The following is a 22897-nucleotide window of genomic DNA, read 5'->3' as shown; positions in this document are numbered from 1 at the left end:
CTGCAAGTCGTCATAACTCATCGAACCTTTAGTATAAACGCGCCCGATCTCACGTCGGTGATGATGTACTGGGCAGAATTCACGGAAGATTCACGGTTTACCGATGAACCTCCGCAGCTTCGCCCACTCATCATCATTCACTCCGTGGATATGCTGTGATTTTTTCGCTGGCAACGAGAAGCTTTAACCATGGCCTTCGATATTGAGCGCCGGCGTGCAATATCCGAGGCCATGCTTTAACTGCGTCGTCGCCGAATCCTTCTCTGTCGGCGCTAGTAAGTATCATGCCGTATTACTTCACTTCCCCGCTCACTGACGGCAGCACCACCCCGCCCCGCCTAGCCCCGCGAATAAAGCGCACCGTGCGAGAGAGAATGTGTGAGAGATATAAGGCGCGTTTGTGGATTGGCGTGCATCTGCCTCGGTAGCTTTGTCGGTGGAGCGCCGGGCGCTTATCGCCGCGGCCAAGAAGTCGTAGTTTCGATTCCCGGGGGGGGGGGGGACGTTTCCTTAGTTTTTTCTTTCTCATCCGTTAGCATCCAATTTATCAACGTCATATCTGTGACGGAAATACGCCACTAAATTCTTGGTGGACCCCGGCATAAAGCACTTTCGTGTTAAAACAAGAGCTTCTTATCTGACAGCATTGCGCGTGATCACCTTTCTTGTTCTATGAAATTCTCAGTCGCACTGCCGAATGACGAAGTCTTGTTTTTGTAAAGCGGCACATGACGCAGGATTTAACTATTTTCTATAAGCTAATGCAACCTTTGGCAAGGTGTGGAAGTTATTTTCAATGCGGAGCATTTCTTAGTCGCACCTGCGGCGTCGGCGGCGCCGTCCACACCCCCACTGCGCATGCTCGGCTCGTCTCGTGCCGGCAGCAAGCCTCTCCTCTCCCTCCCTCCCTCTTCTCCTTCCTCCGTCCCTCCCTCCTATCCGTCCCCCCCTCCTCTCCGTCCCTCCCTCCTCTTTCTCGAACGCGGGCGGTGTGTATGTAAGCGGCGGAGCGCGCGTTCGGAATTCAGTCAAGGGCGTCTTTACTTGGCTTTCGCTTGACTTGACGCTTTGCTTGATTCGAGTAGATGCGATGGAAGCAACAGTACCTTCAATCAGCGTCCCACCACTCGTTGAAGGCAACGTTACCCCACCCTCGCCGTCGTCGGCGTCAGCAACAGCAAGCAACGCAGAAGACAAGGCTGCGAAGATACGAGCATACGACGCTGAACGCAAGCGTTTGAAACGAGCTGCGGACCCGGAACTTCCTGCACGCTGGAGCCGTTCAAGTCGTACTTTGTGTGCGCATCGTGTAACAATTAAGCATTCCCAAACCATACCTAATTACGCAACATTCACGCGATACACCCACCACTCTGCGACACATTTACTCGAGTTCCCCCCGTGGGAAGACTTTTTTTATCGTTCATATTCTCATCTCGGATGTTGTTTCGGAAATCTCTTTGTACATATACTATGCGTCAATGCTTTTCAATAAACTTTCAATTGGTAGTATGCGCTTGTCCCCGTCTTTTAGTGTCCCTGTGTGGTTACGCGCTGGTATTTGAGGTATCACGCGCGAAGCGCGCGTCTACTTAATAAAAATGGCAGGTACAACTGTGGTTGACACCTACGTAATTTGAACCATTGCGAGGATCGTTGCAGCCAGAGTTGCCGTTGGTGGCCACTTTGTGCCAAAGTGGCCACTTTACGACGCCGTCTGGTGATGGAAATTTCAGGTTGGCTCCATGGCTAATTTTTGGCTATCCTCACGCATTTAATAGCCATTTTTTATTATAATGAGATGAAATAGCAAGCAAGCCTAAAGATTAACCGTTGTTTTCAAGCTTTTCTGCCGTGTTGGCCGATGCGCGCGCATGTCCTCCCCCCGTCAGCGAGTTGGAGCGCATCGAGGCACCCGACGCGAGGCGCGACCGCGAAGTCGGATCGTTGCGCGCATGTGGGTAAACGTGTGGCTAGCGCACTGCTGACGCTGGCCGTCGTCTATGCTGACGCTGCGCAGCCGTTTCTCACGGTGAAGCACAGCGCGTGTTCTCGTGTGAAGTTGACAAGAAGAAATATCCGCAAAAAATAAGCTGAACAGTTGATATTCAACCGGATTTCGTTATATTTGAAGCTGGACTGGTATTATGGTAACTCCAATAATCAATTTCGGTCTAAGGCTTCAAGAAAAAACAACTTCAACGTTTACTGTTCCTACCAGTTGTTGGCCCAAAATTACTCTGGCAAGAACTCTGTCTATTATAGACAAATCGCATACAGGCGAAGTGAACTCATATTTAATTCATTTATCTGCAACTTACCTGTGGCTTGAAGGCCAAGCAAGAGGGGAAAATATTGTACGATAAATTATGTTTTTTCTTATGTAAAATTATACTATTTATTGCTCCATAACAAAACAACTCTGTTCATAACATCGCTTTTTTTTTCTTTGGCTACAAATTTAGCGCTAAAATGAACTTGAATGGCTACTTCTAGCTACTTTTAGCTACTTTTAGCGCGAGTTCTGGCTACTTTCTAGATATACCCAACGGCAACCTTACTTGCAGCATGAGACGCCGACGTGCGTCGCACCAACAGGGGTGCTATTCTGGACACTTCTGAATTCCGCCATTTTCTCAAGTTCCACAATGGCGGCATTTTAAGCCAATCAGAGAGGCGGTAGCAGCCCCCTGCGCCAATCAAAACGGACAAGATGGCGAATTTGACGACATGGCGCAATTCGACAGCGTCCAGAATAGCGTTCCGGGGCCCGCGCGTACACATGGTGAAATTAAAGCAAGTGAATCATCTCGACGATCCTCGGCAGCCTTAGCATCGATATTTTACTGTCCGGAATCGGCACCGCTCTGCGGCCTCGGTGTGCCAGCTGGGGTGGGACGATCATAAAGATAGAACAATACTGCACGACACTTTACAGGTGAGGCCGATAAAGTAGGCACTCAAAGCTAGAAATCCCGAGGAAGGATGCATAGAGAAGTTTTCTTTATTAAAGTAAGTTTGCTCTTGATGAAGTATATTCTTTGACTAAACATATTCAAGTGCAGTTTGCTGTTTTATGGAGTAGCGCGGCAGAGAACGGAGACAGCAACCAGCGCACATGTAGAGGCAATTCAAATGGAGAAGCGTATGACCTGCGAGTGTACGCTGTGGAGTGAACGTAACTCTCTTGGCGAGCAATGGTCTTGGTTACCTTTCGAAGGTTTTAGAGGAGGCCGGCTTCAGCGGCCACTTTATCAGTACGGTTAGGGTTCTCTACACTCCTACCAGGCCCCGGAAAGTCTCAAGTTCCAGCGATCGCCGCAGAGGGCGAAAAAATCAACCGCGGCGAGTTCCATCGATATGCGCGGAGAGTGGAGCTACTGACTCCTCTTTTAGCGGTCGGATAAGTTAGTTCGCATTTTCCGTGTTAGGGGCGCTCAACGCGGCCAAAAATTTTATTTCAGAATGTATCAGAAGATTCTTGAAAGCTTAGTTACCGTGTCATTTTGCATATAGCTAATAGGGACCAGTTTTTATGTTAGTTCTAGAGTTAATACAAGAGCTTGATTGTTTGAGGACAAGTATTGAGATTACATTGACGCTCGAAAAGCAGCAGCCCATTGGCATCGATTGCGCTTCGGTCGGTTATTTCATTCAAATTGTACCGCGGTCGTTTGCTTTGATCGGCGTTACGCAGCTCCGTTTTAAATCAGTTTTGATATAGCAATGCGAGTTTGTGCGCCAAATTTTACATGCCGCTGCCACAAAGCGAACGTGTCTAAAGCCTGTGAATCACGTCAGCTGCGGCGCTTCACCGGCTGCCAGCGTGAAAATTCAATGCCAGCAAGGAGCTCGGAGACTACCTACGAAAACGGAATAACCATGCACCATGTGGGTGTGCGCACCGGTGAGTGAAAATGCACTGCTTTGCATTTGAACATAGCTTTTTTTTTTGCATGCGCTACGGTTTTTGTCATTTCAAAAGGTTTTACGACTCGTCCAGCTGATCGAATGCACCGCTTGTGGATTACAATGACATTTTCTAAGATTATTTACTTCGTTCTCACTTTTGCAAAAAATATCTTTACTGCTAAACTTTGTAACACAGATCACAGCATAAGTTTTACCTATTTCTGCACAAATTAGTCTTCTGAGATAAATGCTCATAAGTCCAATGCATGGTAGAGCCAAGTGAACTTATAGGGTGTATATGCATTTATGCATTTTCGTAAGTTTACAATCATTCATATTACATTTGCACATACCATGTAGTTTATAGAGTTGGGAAATTAACTAACTTAGTATCCTCTAATTGAGGCTTGGTCAGACACGGTCCACTGAAGGTCACCACTAAAAAATTCACAAACAAAGCAATGTTATGTGCACACTATTTTTCTCATGCAGTGCTCTCATATACATTCTTCTCAGACATGAATCGCAATCCACTCACGCTTCTACCATAGTAATCATTATTTTTTCCTCTTCCAACCCAACCACAGCCTCCAAGAAACTGCTCATATCAGCACACGCTCGGATGCTTTATCTCTGAACCTACCTCAAGTCAGCAGAGGATTTTCCACTACTGAAAGTAAATTCATCGTCCCAAATCCTCACAAGGTATGGTTGTGGACACTTTACTTATTGAACCAACTTTTTTTCTTTCATCATTTCTTTCTTGCTTTTTCTCATGACTCAATTTTTTTTTCTTCTCAGAAAACTGGACAAAAGAGACATCATTGGTTTCCAAGCTACCCACACCAAGTCGTAAGAAGCTCAAGAGTCGCCTATCCACCACCAAAGTTTACCAGGCGGACAAATGCAAGCCTTATATTGAAAAGCAGTGATAGTGTACGGTATGTTGAAGCAGTACAAAACTGGGTCCACAAATTGTTCCTTCTTGCTTCATGAATTATTCAGTTTAGAGGAAATGTGCTGGCTTCAAATTTCTTGGATAGTGTATGTGATGGGGTGCATATACTGTACTTTAATCTACGTGTGAAACTTTGCATAGAGTATCACATGTAACTTGGTAGCAAGTGGGCCAGTAGTAGTGCATATTTAGCAGCACTTGTTTTTCCCAGTGAATATAGTTTGCTGCAATTGTGGAGGCTGTTGCAAAGCAATGGCAGGGAAAGCTACAGTAGTGCTGAAAAGAGTTATGTGTACCGATTGCTTGTAGGGAAGGACATTGTGAAGGTTCTAAAATAGAAAACTGTGTGCAAACACTCGCGCCTTCGTTAAACAAGGCATTTCGTGTAGTGGTCACCTGGAGAATAGTTTCCGGGTCTCTGGAATAAATAACGTTTGATGATAGGAGTAGGAGAATATAAGCATGTGCATAAGGACATTTTGGGCAGTGTTCTATGAAAATGGCTGTTGAATTTGTAAAGCATTTGAAAATTTAGTCTTTCGTATTATTCAATGAACTTTGCCAATACATTAATGGGATGATATGTAAACATACACATCTAGAAAAGAGGGTACAGCACCGTTGCATTTGTGCAAGCAATTTGTTTTGTATGTGAAGTGGAACCACAGACAAGTAGCAAATAATATTTGTTCTAGATAACAGACCTGACACATGACACGGAGGTTTTAAAAGTATGTTTATTTTTAACAGAAAAATAAATGAGTGCACTCAATAGATACAATCAGAGTTCAATAGAGTTGGCCAGTGTTTGTGCATGTTAAAGACTTGAATGTGTAATAACTGCTATTTCTTTGATATTGGCGTGACCTATATATCCATAAAAGGCTAGTTTTGTGTTCATGCTTGTAATGCGCTGGAGGTAGACACGGACCAGAAAAAACGAGAACAACACAGGGTGATGCGCAACACCTTGTGCTGTTCTCGTTTTTTCTGGTCCGTGTCTACCTGCAGCGCGTCACAAGCATGAAGACGTGCCATCTAGCCCCTATTGCCGCCTTATTAGTTTTGTGTGACACCCGTGTTAAGAGTGAGGCAGACAATTAGGAGGTAGTGAAGAATGAAAATGTAAATTCAGCTTCTGCAATCGTCCATCGTTTAAGCAGTGTCTTTCACGAATATGCACCATTGGCACCAGAAAATATGGACTAATTTATTTATTTTTCAGTGCGAAACATAGCAATTAAACAAAAAAGCTAATTATACACATTTGACAGAAATGATTACTCACTGCCTATTTTTCCATCATTGCTACTATTACTTCCAGCACTTCCTAGCTGTCTAGTATACTACTGTTCCAAATGTCTCCATTGTGCGCGCACACATCATGTGCAGTCTATTGTCGGTGCTGTCCACTGGTACATCATTCTTTTTTTATTTATAAATGAGTGCTTTCAGGAACACACGCAGACATCCGCTATCACATACGTCAGTTGATAAACAGTGAGCGAGCAAGGGTAGCTCACTTCTCGAAACTTGTCTTCCGCGACAACCTTTACAGGAATGTTCACTTGCTGAAATGTTGGATTCAGGCTAAGGCTTTCCTTATTCGCCAACAGTTACTCAACTGAAGTGTTTGTCACTGCAACCTCTTTTGAAACATGAACCAAGTTTCTTTTTCAACGTGATACCGTAAATGGTGTTTTCCCAGAACACACGAGCTTAGCTGAACTGAAAGTAAGTTGAGCTAAATGGTCGGAATTCATCGTAAAAAGATTGGCGCGCAGGCACGAACACAAGGATACTGAGCACAATGACGAGAACAAGTTATGTACAGGAATAGCTAGCACAACAGTGTGGTTTCACTTTTTTTTTCAGCGCCGAGTGGCTCTCGCCAATGTGTTGTCAAAATAGTACGTCGGGCTGAAGCTAATCTTACTGACACTGCATCTTTTGCGAGCTTTGATGATGTTTGTTTATTACCGCTCAAATCGTCAAACGCGCATGTGTAAGTGAGAAAGAGGACGGGCAGCACTGCACGCAAGTACTGTGCAAGGGTCACCCATCGTAAATAGTATCGTCTGACGCTTCGTTCTGCGTACTATAAGAGGTATGCTGAACGAGCCAAGAGACAGAGTTGCTCAGTTTCAGCTGGCAATTTTATTAAGCAGATGGATATTTGTTTCTTGTATGTATTGTTCAACTCTGTAACTGACAGTGCTGCTTGTTTACATGTATACTGCTGCATTCACGATTGCCAATAAACAATGTAAGCTTACTTGCTTGGCGTGTTTTTTGCCAGTTGAGGCCGTTCGGTCACCTGGCGACGTAACGAAAATATTTGTAGTAACGATAGGCTGCCGCGCGCGCGAATACAACCCCTGGACAGCAGTGAATAAACGCCCAGAACCAGCGGGCGCGCACCGCCCGCACCCGCCCATCCCGCCAGCAATGCAGCAGCCATATTGCCCCGGCGCAATGATGATGATAGTTTTCGCAGCGCCATCTCTTGGTCGGATACTTTAGTTCACAACGCCACCGCTACCCTTATTTCCGTTGCACTGTCAAAGGTACAGTTTCCTTTCTGTAAATGGTAGTATAAGTGTTCTGTGCTCCTACTAGCTCGGCTGTTGTAATACAGGATCGCATCTCGGAACCTTTCAGTGCTTTCAGCGTGGGTCGTGGAGTCGTGGACTTAGGCAGGGGGACCCGCTCTCACCTGCCCTCTACGTGCTCGCGTTTGAGCCGCTTCTGCAGAGGCTTTCCAGTGACAACAGCATCGGTAGGTTTCCCCTTCCACCAGGTTCCCCTCCTGCCACACTGTTTGCTTACGCAGATGACCTCTCCATTGTTGTCCCTGACGAGGCAACAGTTTGCACCGTCTTGGACGTCATGGAGGGGTACTGCTCGGCGAGCGGAGCCAAGATAAACAGGTCCAAGAGTGTAGTCATGTATCTGAACTCCGCTCCTTCCAGTCCGCGTCCTGTGCACGGCTTACCCGTGCAACAACGCCTACGTATTTTGGGTTTCCATTTCGAACCTGATGGCCTGACTACTGAAAACTGGCGGCTGGCTAAGCAAAAGCTGACCGACAGGATTCAGGAAATCAGTGCCTTGGGACGTTCATTGACGGCCAGGGTAACGATCATTCGATCGCTGCTCTTTTCTTTTCTGACCTATGTAGCTTCCGTTACGCCGGTTGCAACCTGAACAAAGCTAGTCTTGGAGGGGCTCCTCTTTTGTTTCATATGGAGTGGCTCATCTATGTATGTAGCGCGTCCTGTGCTCAAGTCGCCCAGGAATAAGGGAGGACTCGGAATTCCCGACCTGGGCATCGTGGCCACTGCGCTGCATCTTAGACGGACACGGGTAGCTCTCGAATCGGATATGATCCTAACTCGAAGCTTTGCATCGTTTTTCCTGAGCACACGATTGCGGCTGTTCTTGCCTTAGGCATTCTCTAATTCAGTGTCTCGGGCGGGAACTCCTTCACCCTTCTATGCGGGGGCCGCCTCCACTCTGGCTCGTCTCCGTGAGGCCAACCCAGGGATAGAGCTAGATTCTCTCGAGCTCCATGACCTAGTCGACTTACTTACGCCAGACTTCCCGGCCAACTGTGTGAGATATGACCTGTCCCGCCACACTCCTAACTGGAAGCTGATCACTGCCAGTTTTCTGGACGCCAAGCGCGCTGCATTCATGTACCGCCTGGCAAGAGGGTGCCTGCCCATAACATTCAAGCCCTTCACGAAAATCCCTACCAGAGGAAAGTGTCCGTTTTGTGGCAGTAGGGAGGACTTGGTTCACATCTTCTCTCTGTGTGCACTCCCAGCAGCCCTCCTTCAAAGGATAGCTAGCTTGTTTGGCCATCCCGGAGTTCCATTCGAAACCGTTCGGTTCTTGCATCCCCTGCCTGCGCAGGCGGTTAACCAGTACGTGCTTCTTCTCGTGGAGTGCTCTTACCAAGTTTGGGTGGCACGGTGCACTGCCGTTTTCGATGGGGGGCAGCCGGGTCTTCATGAAGTACTTGCAAAAGTGCGGAAGGAGATCTGGTTTGTTCTCCACCGGGAATGGCAGCGGCTGGGCGTGGAAAAGTTTCTCGAAACCTGGCACCGTCCGGCAGTCATCTTTAGTGAGTCAGGAGGGCAGATCACCATTACCTTTTAATGATGGCACTCTTTAAGGTACACCGACCTGGCCTAGCGTGCCAGTCACTTGTGTTTGTGGAACCAATAGCCCGAGCCGGTCTGTGTGCATGCGACGTTTGTTGCTTCACCGTGGTGATGACGGTCGAGGTTTCCGCTGTTGCTTACCCGTGCTTTGCATGCGCCCGGGTAATCCAGTCGCCTTGTTTGGCCCTGCCCACGAGGTCCGCGTTGGTCACTTTCGTTCTGTGCTCGGCGATTCGGTTCGCCGCGCCGAACGGCGGCCCCCTTGTCCGGGTAGGACACCGCTGGCTCTCAGCCACGCGGTACTCCTTGGGTACGTCTAGTTTGTGTGCGGCGACTGAAGTTGCCGCGCCAAACGGTAGCCTATATGCGGTCACAGTTCAGTGCTCGACGATTGGACTCTTGGAGCCAAACTGCGGCCCCCCTGTCCGGGTAAGACCCCGCCGGCATCCAGTCGTGCGGTTTTTCTCGGGTACGTCTGTTTTGTGTGCGGCGAGACTGAAGTTGCCGCACCAAGCTGTAGCCCCTTGGCCGAGTCTCTCTGGCGTGGGGCCGTGAGACTGGCTACATCTGTTTGGCGCTTTGCGCCGAGCGGTAGCCCCCGTGTCCGGGCATGGACCGTCTTTCCGAAACAAATCTCCCCCTCTCCAACCCGGGGGGGGGGGGGGGGGGGGGGGAGGTTGTGCCGGGATAGACGTACGGATGATGATGGGTTGATGAGTATCGTAGAACTCTGGGACAAAGCACTTCCGGGCGCCGCGTCTCCTCCCATCTGACAACGGCACCAGCTTTGTGTTGGTCTTCTGGCCTGCCTGGTTTCGGTAGGCTAATGTCTCGGTTGGTACAGGCAGAAATGCCACGTAAATACGCAAAATGTACATACCTATTCACGTTTTATTTGTGCTTTTTGTTTACCATGTAATGTGCACATGTATACCTATCTTCGCGCGCGCGCGTGTGCGCGTGCGTGTGTGTGTGTGTGTGTGTGTGTGTGTGCGTGTGTGTGTGCGTGTGCGTGTGTGTGTGTGTGTGTGTGTGTGTGTGTGTGTGTGTGTGTGTGTGTGTGTGTGTGTGTGTGTGTGTGTGTAACAACGATTGTACGTGTTGTCTCCGCGTCATTTCATGTTTTGTGTCCATGCAACTGAAGTCTGTTTTGTCATTCTCGTAAACGTATGTCTAGCAAGCAAATGTTATGTTGCATTGTTATTGATGTTAACCGTCTTTGATATAATAAAAATTTCTAAACAAGCTGCTTGCGGTTTCTTTTAACTGCCACGGCCACGCACTGGGACGGCTTACTGCTCTCTCGTAGATTTAGAGTACGGAGTACTCTAAATCGTTAACCACTTTTCCTAAACACACTGTATTTTTTCGCCATGTCCAGTCGACCTGTCCAGAAGTGGATGCGCTGAACAGTCCTAACGTTAACACAACAGCTGCTTTATTGTTCCCGTTATTTCATCCGGCTCGCCGCGCTCGCTCCAGCTGTGTGTCTTGGAGCTCGCTAACAGCATCTTTTCTGCCTGGCCACCTCCGGGACGTCATGTGGCGTCTAGGATGGGGCGTGCTTCCCACTCTCGACCACCTCGAGCGGTGGAGAATGGTCCAGTCAGAAACATGCCCGGACTGCCCCCTTCAGGAAAAAAACAGCACGTTCTGATGCAATGCGTCATTGCTCGTATTTTCTGGAGGGCCGTGCATGCCAGATTTTGCGGCCTCGGAGTTAATCGCTTTGTTTCTTCTGGGCGTTGTTCTCGAGGCCGCTTCGCGTGCCTTCTCATTGTTGCTGGTGCTTTCCGTCTTTGGCGCAACTGCTGCGAGGCGGTCGCAGCAGGCCGTCGCCGTCGCGCTCGCTTCCCGATCCAAGGGAGACTGTACGCGGACCTGCTATTTGTTCTGTTAGAGGAGCTCTTCTTTCTCGGTGAGGAGGAATTCCTTCGGCACTGGTCTTGCCCTTTTGTGTTGGTCTGTGACAGGCGCGTGAAGCTTGTCTTTCAACCTGCCTGGTTTTGGTAGGCTGATGTCTCGGTCGGTATCGGCCGAAAAGCCATGTAAACACGCAAAATGTAGATATTAACGTTTTATTTGTGATTTCGCTTTTACCATGTAATGTGCATATGTATACCTAGCTTTTTTTTTAATTTTTGAAAGTCTGAAAAAAAATACCATGTAATGTACATATGTATACCTAGCTTTTTGTGACAAACTATTTGTATGTGTGTGTAGATGTGCTAAACATCAATTGTATGTCTTGCCTCCGCGTCATTGCATGTGTTCATTTATGTCCATGTAACTTAAGTCTGTTTTGTTTTTCTCGTAAACGTATGTCTAGGAACAAATGTTACATTGAATTGTTATTGATGTTAACCGTCTATGATAATAAATTTTCCTAAACACTCCGAATCGTTCCCCTTTTTATCTAAACAAAAGCGTCCAACTTGTTATGAACAGCTTTCCGGTCTGCCGGAAAGATGTCCATAAAGCTGTCCGGAAAGTTAATGAATTAGAGTACTACCCAGTTTTTCCAAACACACGACCAAAAACAGTGAAAGAGCCCAATGAGCGTTTCGCATTTGAATGTGTTCACCTCGGCCAAAGAGAGACGGCACACTTGATTTATTGGCATGCAACAGTGAACCATCATTATTACTCAAGCTATACGTAAAGAAGGAAGCAGCGGTACATTGCGTATATTTTTGGCGCGTTTCTTTCAAGTCATTTTATTTGCCTATAATTTTTATCACATAAAACCTCCAGAAATGCATCACATACAGTCTCATTCATATCTACATTTTGCCATTTGTACTCGCCCAGGCGGCTTCTGTTAACGCCCGCACGTGCATAAAAACCGCGAGTAAGGAGTCAAACTTTGTTGAACTGGAAAATTGAAGACACTCTTCATTGCGTTTCGTTGTAACAGGGCTGCGAAGAGATTAAGGGAACTTTTTTAAAAGCGTAGTTCGCTTACTGGGTATTGTCCTGTCTTCGTTAGGTTAAGATAAGCAAGGTCACAATTCCCTTACTTGGTTTGTACGGTGGTTGATTCAGGTTGTCCTGGAGACATCCGTTGACTGAACCATTGGCGTAGTTCGACGGCTCATTGCCAGTCTGCGAAAATGAAGAGTTGCAATTACAATGTACACCAGTTTCCTGGCTTACCATAAAAATTTCTCAGTCGAACTCATTATTTTTTAATGAATCACATTCCTCGACAGAGGTGATAATGATTCGATAAGGAAACTGCACTGCGCCGGAGAACGAGGACAGAACAGAAAATAGAGGGGCGATGAACTGAAGTTTACATACAGACGTGCGAGGAAGTTAAACGATAGTTAGCGCTGTGCGGCTATTTCGACACGTCTTACAGGCTCGCCTAAGCTTCCGCGCTCCTAAAGTAATGACTGACGTAAATTATTTAGAAATGCTGTGATGTATATAAAAGCGACATTTTCAGTTTATCAGACGAGACAGTTACTGAGAAAAAAAGTTCGGGCAGTGTATCTCTCTCAATGGGCGCTAAGCCATGTGACCTCGGCCGCAGAGATGAAAAGAGAATCTTCATATTGAACCCGAGCAATGACGTTATTCGGACACATTCAAAAAGCTGTCACGGTATCAAAAGAAAGCTCTTCGCTTTAAAAAACAATCGTACCAGAAAAGTTACGTTACATTTGTAGAAGAGAAGGTGGGTTTGCTTACAATCCAGAGGCCGTCGAAAGGCACGATCTGGTGAAATTCTCGCAGTTGCTCCGACCACCATGCCTGTGTCAGGGGATTCCCGAAGTCTGGAAACATTATGTTACCAGGCCAACCCTGCGAATATAGGAGGTGAAGAGCGGCGTTATGAACGTGACAATGAGAGAAGAACACTTTAAAAAGTCTAGTGAGACTGTGCCGCAGCTGTGGTTGAATAGTAGAACGTCAGCCTGAAATGCGGGAATTATAGGGTTCGATTTCCAAACCCGCCATGCATCCACCAGTTTTACTGCAAAAATAGTTATACGGATACTGCTGGAGCACTTTTGCCGTCGGCGTCGCCGTGAGGTTCTGTATAAAGTCCCAAGGGTGATAGCATAGCCCCGCGTGTCGTACGTTCCATGTGCGAGTGAAAGCGTGAAATGGCAGCCGAAGATCGTAGCTCAAGCGAAGAGAAAGCGTGCCGGCCGTCTTCCGTCGCGCTAAAGGCCCATGGTGGGTGCCGGAGTGGGGGTAACGCGAATCCGGCAGGAAATGCGCACATTGAGCGGCGGAGCGCGGTCTCGTGTGCCCTATCCTGACAGGAATCATCCGACGGCTCATACCTTTGTATGTGTTGTGTCCTCACCGCACAGTTTATGTTGAAGCGATAGACAGCACGAATGTCGCCACTTACGCCAGCGTTTTGTTGGGTTACGCCAAGTAGGATGCTAAAGGAGTTAACAGTTAGCCTTACTTCCTATGACACTTCAGTTTGTTGCCATCGCATTCGTTGCTTCGCCCTTACGGCGAAACTTTGACATTTATTGTAGTGGTGGAGAAGTATCCCGGCCTGGACTCAGACACTGCGGCAATGAACTCCGATACTCCGATGACTCCTTGAAAAAGTGTTTGAGGATTCCTTTTTTGCTCCTTGTGCACACACAACCTACCGGATCTCGATTTCTGTCTGCGAATGAAACCCGACACAGTTTGGCGGCATCTAGCGACATCATAGATAGGCATGCTGCAAGGGCATGATTATTCATCCCATATCCACGTCGAGAACAGCTCACGTATGGTTCGTTTCGTCGTGTAAGTCATCATACGCACGAAGCTTTACGTCGATTTACCGTGAATACAGTGCGAAGATAAGAACATACGCATAAAGTGTGATAGCTTAGTAGCGTCTGCTGTCGGGGCTAGTTGGTACGCAGCTGAAGTTGAATTGACTGGCGCAGATACTCAGACAGAAACGAAGAACACAGGACGCGGACAAGCGCTTGTCCGTGTCCTGTGTTCTTTTTCCTTGTCTAAGTATTTGCGCCAGTCAATTCAACTTCAGCATAAAGTATGCTAAGAGACAGAATCAAGCGAGATAAGCGATGAAGGCGATAAAGGGCACCTCACCAAGCCCTGTATTGGCTGCGTTCCCCAGGTGTCGTTGACGAACACTCCGAGCCGCTCTCCGCTCTCCAGTGGCGCGTAAGGACCTGGTTCTCCGCGCGGAACAGCCACTCCGGGCTCTATGACGACAGTGAAGCGCTGGCCACGACCGTGCAAGTCCTTGACGAGGTCTGGCAGCTTGGCGAAGTTGTTCCGGTCCAAAGTGAATAACCGCTGCTTGTACAAGATGTCTTTGTCCACGTGAGCCACGTCCTGTCGATGACAACATTGCACTCTCACAAGTTAGAGTGAATATTTCGAAAACTACGGAGCCTGCTTGCCCCCCTTCAGGGACTACAGATGTTCATGATGAAAATGAGCAGCGCGAAGCATTGAAGTGCACGAATAGAGGAAAGGGAGGTCTGAAGAAGTGAAAGAATGACTGAAGCGAAGAATGAGTGTGTTAACTACAGATGCGTACACAAAACAACGGGACGGTGCTTGTACCGCCGGGGGTGATCATACGTAACATCCGCCGCACGGTGGCTGCACTGAGGGGGAATAGGAAGACGTGCTTCGGATTGCCAGGCAGTCGCCATCTTGGCCGCCTTTGCTTAACTGTAAAAATATTTTAAATATGCCTCTGTTTAAGCTACACGTAACATTATAATGGCCTGCACGCTTTATGCGTCGAAATAGAACTGTACTGCTTTAGTGCGCTGCGGTTTCGCTAAAGCAGCGGAATACTCGTGACATCGACCGGTATTGACGAGGTTTGCAGCCATCTCTACTCGCATATATAGCGTCCGCATACACGCACGCCAAATACAGCACGTCTGATTGAGTGTATACTCTACTGGGCCCTGGCAAATCTCGTAAAATGGCACTAAAGTTGCTGGCGTAGAATTGGTGTTCGAGCGCGGCACGCTTTTTTAAAGAGCGAAACGAAGTTGTTATACCCAGAGCTTCTTAAAAGCTTCAGCTACGTAGTCGATGCTAAGCAAGCCTCTCATCCCATGGTCAAATACTACTGATAAATTTTCCCGCACGTGCATGTCGCTCTGGGTAAACCGAAATTATGTTCCGTAATAAATTTGCCGAAAGCGACTGTCGATAATGTACAGTCGGGAACAACTTTAGAAGTCCGTGCGATTTCCTCCTCAATGGCGGATGCACACAAGCCTGAACCAATGGGCGCGCACTGCAGAGTGACGTCATGAGCCGGACGGCCGGTGGCCCCGCATTCGAAGAACATTGCCGAGTACATGAGCACGACTATTTGTAAAGTCGCGGAGACGATCGGACGACACGGTTCCATCGTCTGCGTGGGGCCTCTCCGGACTTCTTTAGTTGTATGTCGGGACATGTTGTAGGCAATGGGGAAATGTTAGTGTACTTCTTTTCTGTTTCAGTCAAATGGATCCAGTTTACAGAGAGAGAGAGAAAAAGATATTGTTTACAAATAAAAACAACGATGTCAAACGGAATGGCGCCATTTTTCACTTGGACTAAATATCGCATAGTACTACGATTAATCTGCATTGCACTAGCAAACCATAAAGTTAGAGAAAATTAAACTGAAATCGGCCATTAGGACTTGCACACCACGCTGAAGTCAAACAGCAGTGTTGCATGCGCCGGAACACCTGTTGATGTTTGCTTTGAGGTCTCGGAGTTTCGGTCTTGGCAATCTTTTACGTCCCCGGCGCCAAGACTGTTGGAGAATTGCCACTTACCCAACAAGCACCAAACATGCCAAAGTGGGATGCATTACCATCATGCGTCATAAATGGGCGTAGATATATGTCTCCTATGTTTAGCTCGTAAACCACAGTCCTCGAACACATGTGTTGTAATTAAATTTACATTTACCCATCACTAAGTAGAAATATAAGCTTAATTTTTCTTTCATTAACACAATTTCATATTGTAGTTTGCATTTCCAAAGTCCTTTCTAGCACGGCATTCACGAGAAATGGGTGACATTAAAAACCCTGAATTTGTTGAAAAAGTATCGGGTTTCTAGTAAAAAGCAAGTGCTTCTCATTAAAAATAAAAGTGCAAACTGACCTGCGGCATGTTCATGTCACGCATCTTTTTCTGCGTGTCTCGAACATAGTCGGTGGTGCGGTAACCCCAGCGGCCCAGGTGGAATCCAAGCGCCCAGTACGGCGGCATCAGCGGACGACCCACTGCCTGCGAAGCAGAGGCCGTCGAACTCACGAGATAATCTTACGCCAGAAATGTATCGTAAGCAAAAACTTCAGTCACTTTCGATACGGAATATTCCATTAGGGAAGGCGGTTATGTGTTATTTTTCGCTTTTTCATTTCTCCCCCCCCCCCCCCCCAATGCAGGGTTGCAAACCGGGGGCACATCTGGTTCATCTATCTATCTATCTATCTATCTATCTATCTATCTATCTATCTATCTATCTATCTATCTATCTATCTATCTATCTATCTATCTATCTATCTATCTATCTATCTATCTATCTATCTATCTATCTATCACGTGAGAACGGTCTTGCTAGAGTGATTTTTATCAGTGATTCGTATCATTGTGACGGATTCAAGAAAGCGACAAAATTAGGGTGTACTTCCTTAAATTCCATATACATCTCAACACGCCTATCAGTTGGGCATATGCTGCAGCAGTTTTTAGAACAGTGAGAGGCTGAGCGGATCGTTCTCAGCAGCAGAATTAGGGCGATAAAAACTAAACATTGTAGCGGCGGTAGATACATGAGTGCAAGCGCGGCCAAGCACTCACCTCGGTGTACTGCCTGACGACTTCTTCGGGAGTGGGTCCCATGAAGAAATAAAAATCGAGAACGCCACCAGTGGTCCGGAATGTCACAGCAGGAGTTGGCTGTAGTTGAATCTCTGCGGAATTAACCATAGTCTATCAGCTATTACACTGATGAATACAAACACAGCAGTCTGCGGTAGCGCAGGCTAATGTATACATTAGCCTGTGCTGCCGCAGACTGTAGTGAAGACATCCTTCAATTTACGAGACTAAATTGTCACTGAGAAAATGCTCGCAAAAATTCGGCAGATCCCACATGTTGTGGGAATCGGTTTCATGCGAAGCAGTCAGCGAGTACTTGTGTGCTGTATTTTATGGCTTTGAGCCAAGCGTTACGAGGTGGATCGACGTGTTTTTGTAATTGTAGTAGCTGTGTGCACATCGTGGGCTTACCCGGCACGTCGACAACACTGACGTTTAAAGGGTAAGTTATGGTGCGACGTAATGTCAGCCCTCACGATAGAGTACATGCATCAGTATTATCGAAACTAAGTGCACTTTATGGTGCAATCATGCGAATATCACATGTAACTTTCGTTAATGTAATCCTCCGTGGTCGAGAAATGCTTCAATATAGCTTGCTGAATCATAGGAATACAAATGTGTTGTTTATTAGGCTGCTATAAAAGCGGAGCCAACACTCAAACCACACACGTTAATGTTATATGACGCCTGTATCGTAGGAGTACATACGTAGTGTTTACTGCTTCCTTGTAAAATTAGATAGCCAGCACCACAACACAATTGACGTTGCACCGGCACTACGCCTGCATAGGCTGTTTTTCCAATCTAGTGAATAGACCTGGCGTGGCTCTGTGGTAGAATACCTGATTAACACGCAAAATGCTTGGGTTCGATTCCTGCTGGGATCCTCAGTTTTTCTTAACGCTCAATCATTTAAATTACCAATGTCTGTTGTTGCCGTTCCTGAGTAGATGTAAACTGTCAATCACCTGTGGCGCATACCCGTACACCGCGGCCCGTGGCAAACGGGTATGTGCCACACGTGTCTGGTGGAAAGGGTTTGACGATGTACGCAACAGGATTTTCACGTTATTAGTGTCACGATCCGACAGTCACATTCGTTAAGTCCTCTTACCCTCCCACGCCAAGTTTGGTCTACACCAAGCTAAGGAGGTAATCATGAAAGCTCCCAGACGTAGGCGGCTAGATAGATAGATAGATAGATAGATACGTAGATAGAAACGCTCAAAGCGCCAAAGGTTCGCTAAGAAATGCTTCGCATTTAAAACATATTTCGACTCTATTTCCTCGCATCATATAGATAGCTGAAGACTCTGCTATTTTAATGCCGTGGCTCGCTTCTCCGAATACGCAACAAATAGTAATATTTGTGGATTCATAATTATATCGTAGTTTTGGCACGTAAACCCCCATAATATTAATTGCGGCCAAATTCAGTATGAACGGCAAGTTAAGCCAGGATTCGTGTGCATTAGGTTTGTTAAGCGGAACTCCTCGTTACGTCATAAAAGTCGGGATGGTGGCAACGTAGTGTTACAAATCACTGACATCGCGCATCAGTCACTCCGTGGCAGTGCCGTCGGAAGCTTCGAGCGCTCTGCCACGTATAGACAATTGTTTCCTTCTTCTACATTATGCGCTTTTCCGCGTTAAATGAAGGGTTTACGAAGCGAAACGATGCTGTGGAGAAATCCAGTAATTCGACTATTAGACGCGCCTTTTTGCCGTCAACATAGTAAGCCTCGTCATTTGGACATAGCAAAATAGTCGATTCATAGCCAAGGCAGTGCTTACCCATGGCATTGCTGTTGAGCAAGAGCACGGCGTGAGCGTTGTTGTCCTTCTCGATGCACATGTACAATGGGTGCGAGCCGTAGAGATTCGAATAGTCCTGTAAAAGGCAATTTGTCAGTAGCAGCACCAAACTGTTTTGCGGCTAAGTCTCTTAATGAGCACTACTCATGCTGGTCACCGGCCACAACGTACTTCACGTTTCCTTTACTGTTCTTAGTTCCACACCTGCTCTTTTTTTTTTTCGCTCGTCCATTCTCCATTCAGTCAGTATTAACGCGATAGCGTTAAAGAGCTCGTAACGCAGAAATTCCGCCGTCGGCGTCGGCACCGTTGGTTGTGAGCGAAAAATCATCATCTTGTCCGTGACCGAAAAATCGAAAAAGCTGCAAATAAAATAAATAATAAAAATGTTGGCCCGAGTGAGAATCGAACCCAGGCCGTCTGCGTGGCAAGCAGGTGTTTTACCACACAGCCACGCCTCTGCTTGGAGCTGCACCGAAAGTTGCTTTCATGCTTCCCAAAAATACGCTTCCTGTATACAGGTGTCACAATACGAGTTGTATTACCGTAATAATATTGCGTGGTACAAGCGTACATTGCCATCGGGCGTCACACCATGTGCATATTCTAACGACTTCGTGGTTTAAAGAGAGCCACCCATTACGAAAGGCACACACATTACTGCGCGTATTCCCTTAAGGCCACGTAGTGGGTGCATCGCAACTTCGAAAAAGTTTCTGGTTTAAAGCATGCTACCCATTACATACGGCACACACCTTAGTGCGCGCATTCTGTTAAACACTCGTAGTGTTCGAAGTGCGCACTAGGGGCAGGATATCGCCATCGCGTTCAACTCTTAAAGGCGAAGCTTAAGCGGCCCCCAATTTTTTTTGGTTTGTTCTGTTATAAAATGTTCTAATCAGTGTTCTTGTTGTACTTACAATTGTTTGATTTCGACTATTTGCAGTTTTTACTACATTTTCTTTGTATAGCTTCTTCCACGTTGTTGAAACTGTTGTAATTTACTAGTGCATATAACACATTTTCTGACAGAAGGTCCCCCTTCAGCCAGTTGCTCTGGGGCCTCCTTCGGCATACTTATGCAAGCATGTATGGTTTATACGCAAATAAATAAAGTGCAATGAAAAATGTGGCATCACCACAGGGCCAACAAAAGTGTCATATAGCAAACGGCGCTAGCGGCGGCGTCATTTCTTGTTATTTAGTAAACGAAATCTATCGAACGTTGATTCGGTAAACCAAGCCGATCTAAACCATGCATGCAAGTACGGTAATTTGCCCACTCCCAGTTACCCGTCAATACGACAGCACACAACCCACTGGTGTGAAATATAGCCACGCGTTTGCGTTGATAGCTTCATTCGATCCATTGCCGTTAGTACCTCCGGGAAGGCGTCCCTGTTGAATATGGCCCACGTCCTCCAGTTCATGTCGTGCTTGAAATGGTCGTGGACGTGTTCCCCGAGTCCGTACACGAGTCCGCTGGGTAAGCGCGCCGAAATCTGCAGGAACTGGTGCGCAAACACCAGCGCACCAACGCCTGTGTCGAAGCTGTAACAACCATACGAAAGAAGCGTGTGACGCACGTGGTGGAGTGAGTGAGTGAGTGAGTGAGTGAGTGAGTGAGTGAGTGAGTGAGTGAGTGAGTGAGTGAGTGAGTGAGTGAGTGAGTGAGTGAGTGAGTGAGGTGAGGTGAGTGAGGTGAGTGAGGTGAGGTGAGTGAGGTGAGTGAGTGAAGTGAGTGAGTGAGTGAGTGAGGAGTGAGTGAGTGAGTGAGTGAGTGAGTGAGTGAGTGAGTGAGTGAGAGTGAGTGAGTGAGTGAGTGAGTGAGTGAGTGAGTGAGTGAGTGAGTGACGAAAGAATAATGTCAGCAGAAACGAAATTCCTGCGTGCAGTGCGAACAAGGCAGGATGTTCTAAATCAGTTCATTAATAATAATCTGACACTCAAGCCGGATGGTAAGTTCACAGGCTATTTGAGAAATTGTTCGGACTCTGAATATGCTTTTCCCCTTCCATTGTTATTGCTGTGTAGCATATGAATGCATATTATAAATATTGCACCTAACACTTCCGGCAAGCTCTTTCTTAGAAGTTCACTGGCGAGAAAGCACTGAATACTTTATTTATATTTCTTGTCGTTAACGAAGCCATATATCATAACGATGTGACAAAGCTATGTACAAGCAGGTTTCCGCTACAACCTCCATTCGGCAATAGCTTAGAAGCACTCGTTTCGGCGCGAATGCACACACTAAAGATGACATGTTCGAGAAAGCGAGCAAAAACATAATTGTTTTACAAGAAAGTTTCTTTCGCATATACCGGCATTGTTTCATTTTTATTAGGAGTTAAATCTATCTTCCAACATCTTTTTTATTTGCACAGTACACCACTCTATATAATGTAAGAATAAGGCAGAGAGACCAGTTTCATGCCGACAGTGTTGCAAAACTTATGAAATCTGTAGTCCGTTTGCCACCACACATTACCATCAAATTGTTCGCTTCTCGTATGTGTAAATCTGTGGTCGTCTGTGTAATGAAACTCAGTAAGTGAGCAATCTATGAATCACCTCCTCCGCATCTGTCTACAGTACAACGACCAGCGCCTTTCACTACTTGCCACGTTAGATCACCTGCCACGTATGTGGCGGTGGCACTGTACAATAATCACGAACGTTCACAAAGGCCTGTAGTGCTTAAAAAAATTACACCATCTCCCGCTAAAGGGGACCATGAGGCGATGCGAAGCCGGAGCACTTGCACGATCGCGTTCCGTTGGCGTTCATTGGGCATGCTACCAACCTCGCGTCGTGGAACGCGAAGAGGGACGCTACGCGCGTCGTATCTTCCATCTACCCTGGCCGTTAATTCTCACAGGGCGAGTGGGGAACGCGGTCTACAGGCGGGCGAGAGAGGGGCAGCGTAGGAGAGGAGAGAGAAGGGGAGGGGACGCGTATGCGCTCGAGCTCATCGCGGCGTTACGCAGGAGAGAATTTCGGCATGTCTAGCCCGCGTTTCAGAGGAAGAGTGGAAAGGGGGAGGGGAGAGGGGAAGCGGAGAGGAGGGGAGAGGGGAAGTGTATAGGGGGGAGGGGAGAGGGAAAGTGGGGAGGGCGCGTGGAGAGGGGGAGTGGAGAGGAAGTGTGTGGAGAGGGTATGCGCATGCGCAGTAAGGGCGGTCACGCCGCACACCACCACCACCACCACCACCGGATTGAGCTCCGCCTTAAGATACTTCGCATCTAAAAGCACTCTTTGTCTCTCACATCTTTCCACTCCTCTTATCTTTCCCTCGGCGTCGGGTAGTCAACCGGACTGCTGTCTGGTTAACCTCCCTGCCTTTCTCCCTTTTGTATTCCTTCCTTAGATTACCTGGTTTCAATAGTGACAATAGTGTACTTTGACGGCGGCCACATGTGTCGCAAAGCCCGGAAAGTTATATGTGCATTGCTGCAGTTCATGAAGTCCACAGATTTCAGTGAACGACTCTAATGTCAATGTACGTCTCCGGATAAAGCGGCACACGCAGTGTTCGTTTCCTTTCCTCCTTTCGCTTTGTCCATTAATCCTTTTTTATGTGCGTTAGGATAGCGAACGCCCTCTCTCTTTCTCTCATACGATGCGATAAACGACGTATATCTTCACAACACACAAGCATGAGGCACTGACTCCGGAAACGCATAGCAATAGCGAACCCAGTGTTCCTAACACGCAAAACTATCAACCTAAATCATCCGCGCCTTAATTTAGACGCAAGAAATACTCGGCATCTGCTCACATGACGGTACCAGTCTTGGTTCGCCGCACTTGGAAACTGAAAGGGTCGCTGCCCAGGCTGTAACTGGTGGCGTACATCTGCACGTCCCCTTCATGAACGAGAGGAGATCCGAGGTCCATCTCGACGGGGATCACGGGGTCTGGAACCTCGTAGCGCTCCTCAGAGGAGTCGTAGATCTGCACTCGAAACATGATGTTCTCATAAATGCAGCGATCGATATCTGCTTCTGAAAGTGTCAAGCAAGGAATCAAGCCTGTACTGTTGACGTTCAGTAGTCGACACTTCTTTTTTTAACCAGTACATGTGTTTATAGGGATAACAGGAATTAAAATGTGAGGGTGGGTTATTTGGTCATGGTAACATTGCGAGGCAAATGCGATGTACAAAGAATAATATAACTTTTCTATC

General features: G+C 47.1%; 1 protein-coding gene across 1 annotated transcript in view; it reads right to left on the bottom strand.

The window, feature by feature from the left end:
* Positions 1 to 22665, bottom strand: part of LOC119387861 (sucrase-isomaltase, intestinal) — a gene marked incomplete at its 5' end in the record, with an annotated part of 44676 nt that extends 22011 nt beyond the window's left edge. The window contains 8 exon segments of the mRNA XM_037655414.2: positions 12060 to 12144; positions 12736 to 12849; positions 14122 to 14370; positions 16168 to 16293; positions 16870 to 16982; positions 18688 to 18784; positions 20091 to 20259; positions 22490 to 22665. Of these exon segments, the coding sequence (XP_037511342.1) occupies positions 12060 to 12144; positions 12736 to 12849; positions 14122 to 14370; positions 16168 to 16293; positions 16870 to 16982; positions 18688 to 18784; positions 20091 to 20259; positions 22490 to 22665 (1129 nt within the window).
* Between the last annotated feature and the right edge of the window lie 232 nt (positions 22666 to 22897).

This window comes from Rhipicephalus sanguineus, chromosome 3 (assembly GCF_013339695.2).
Source record: "Rhipicephalus sanguineus isolate Rsan-2018 chromosome 3, BIME_Rsan_1.4, whole genome shotgun sequence".
NCBI classification, from domain to species: Eukaryota; Metazoa; Arthropoda; class Arachnida; order Ixodida; family Ixodidae; genus Rhipicephalus; species Rhipicephalus sanguineus.
This window is presented reverse-complemented; position numbering and strand designations above follow the sequence as displayed.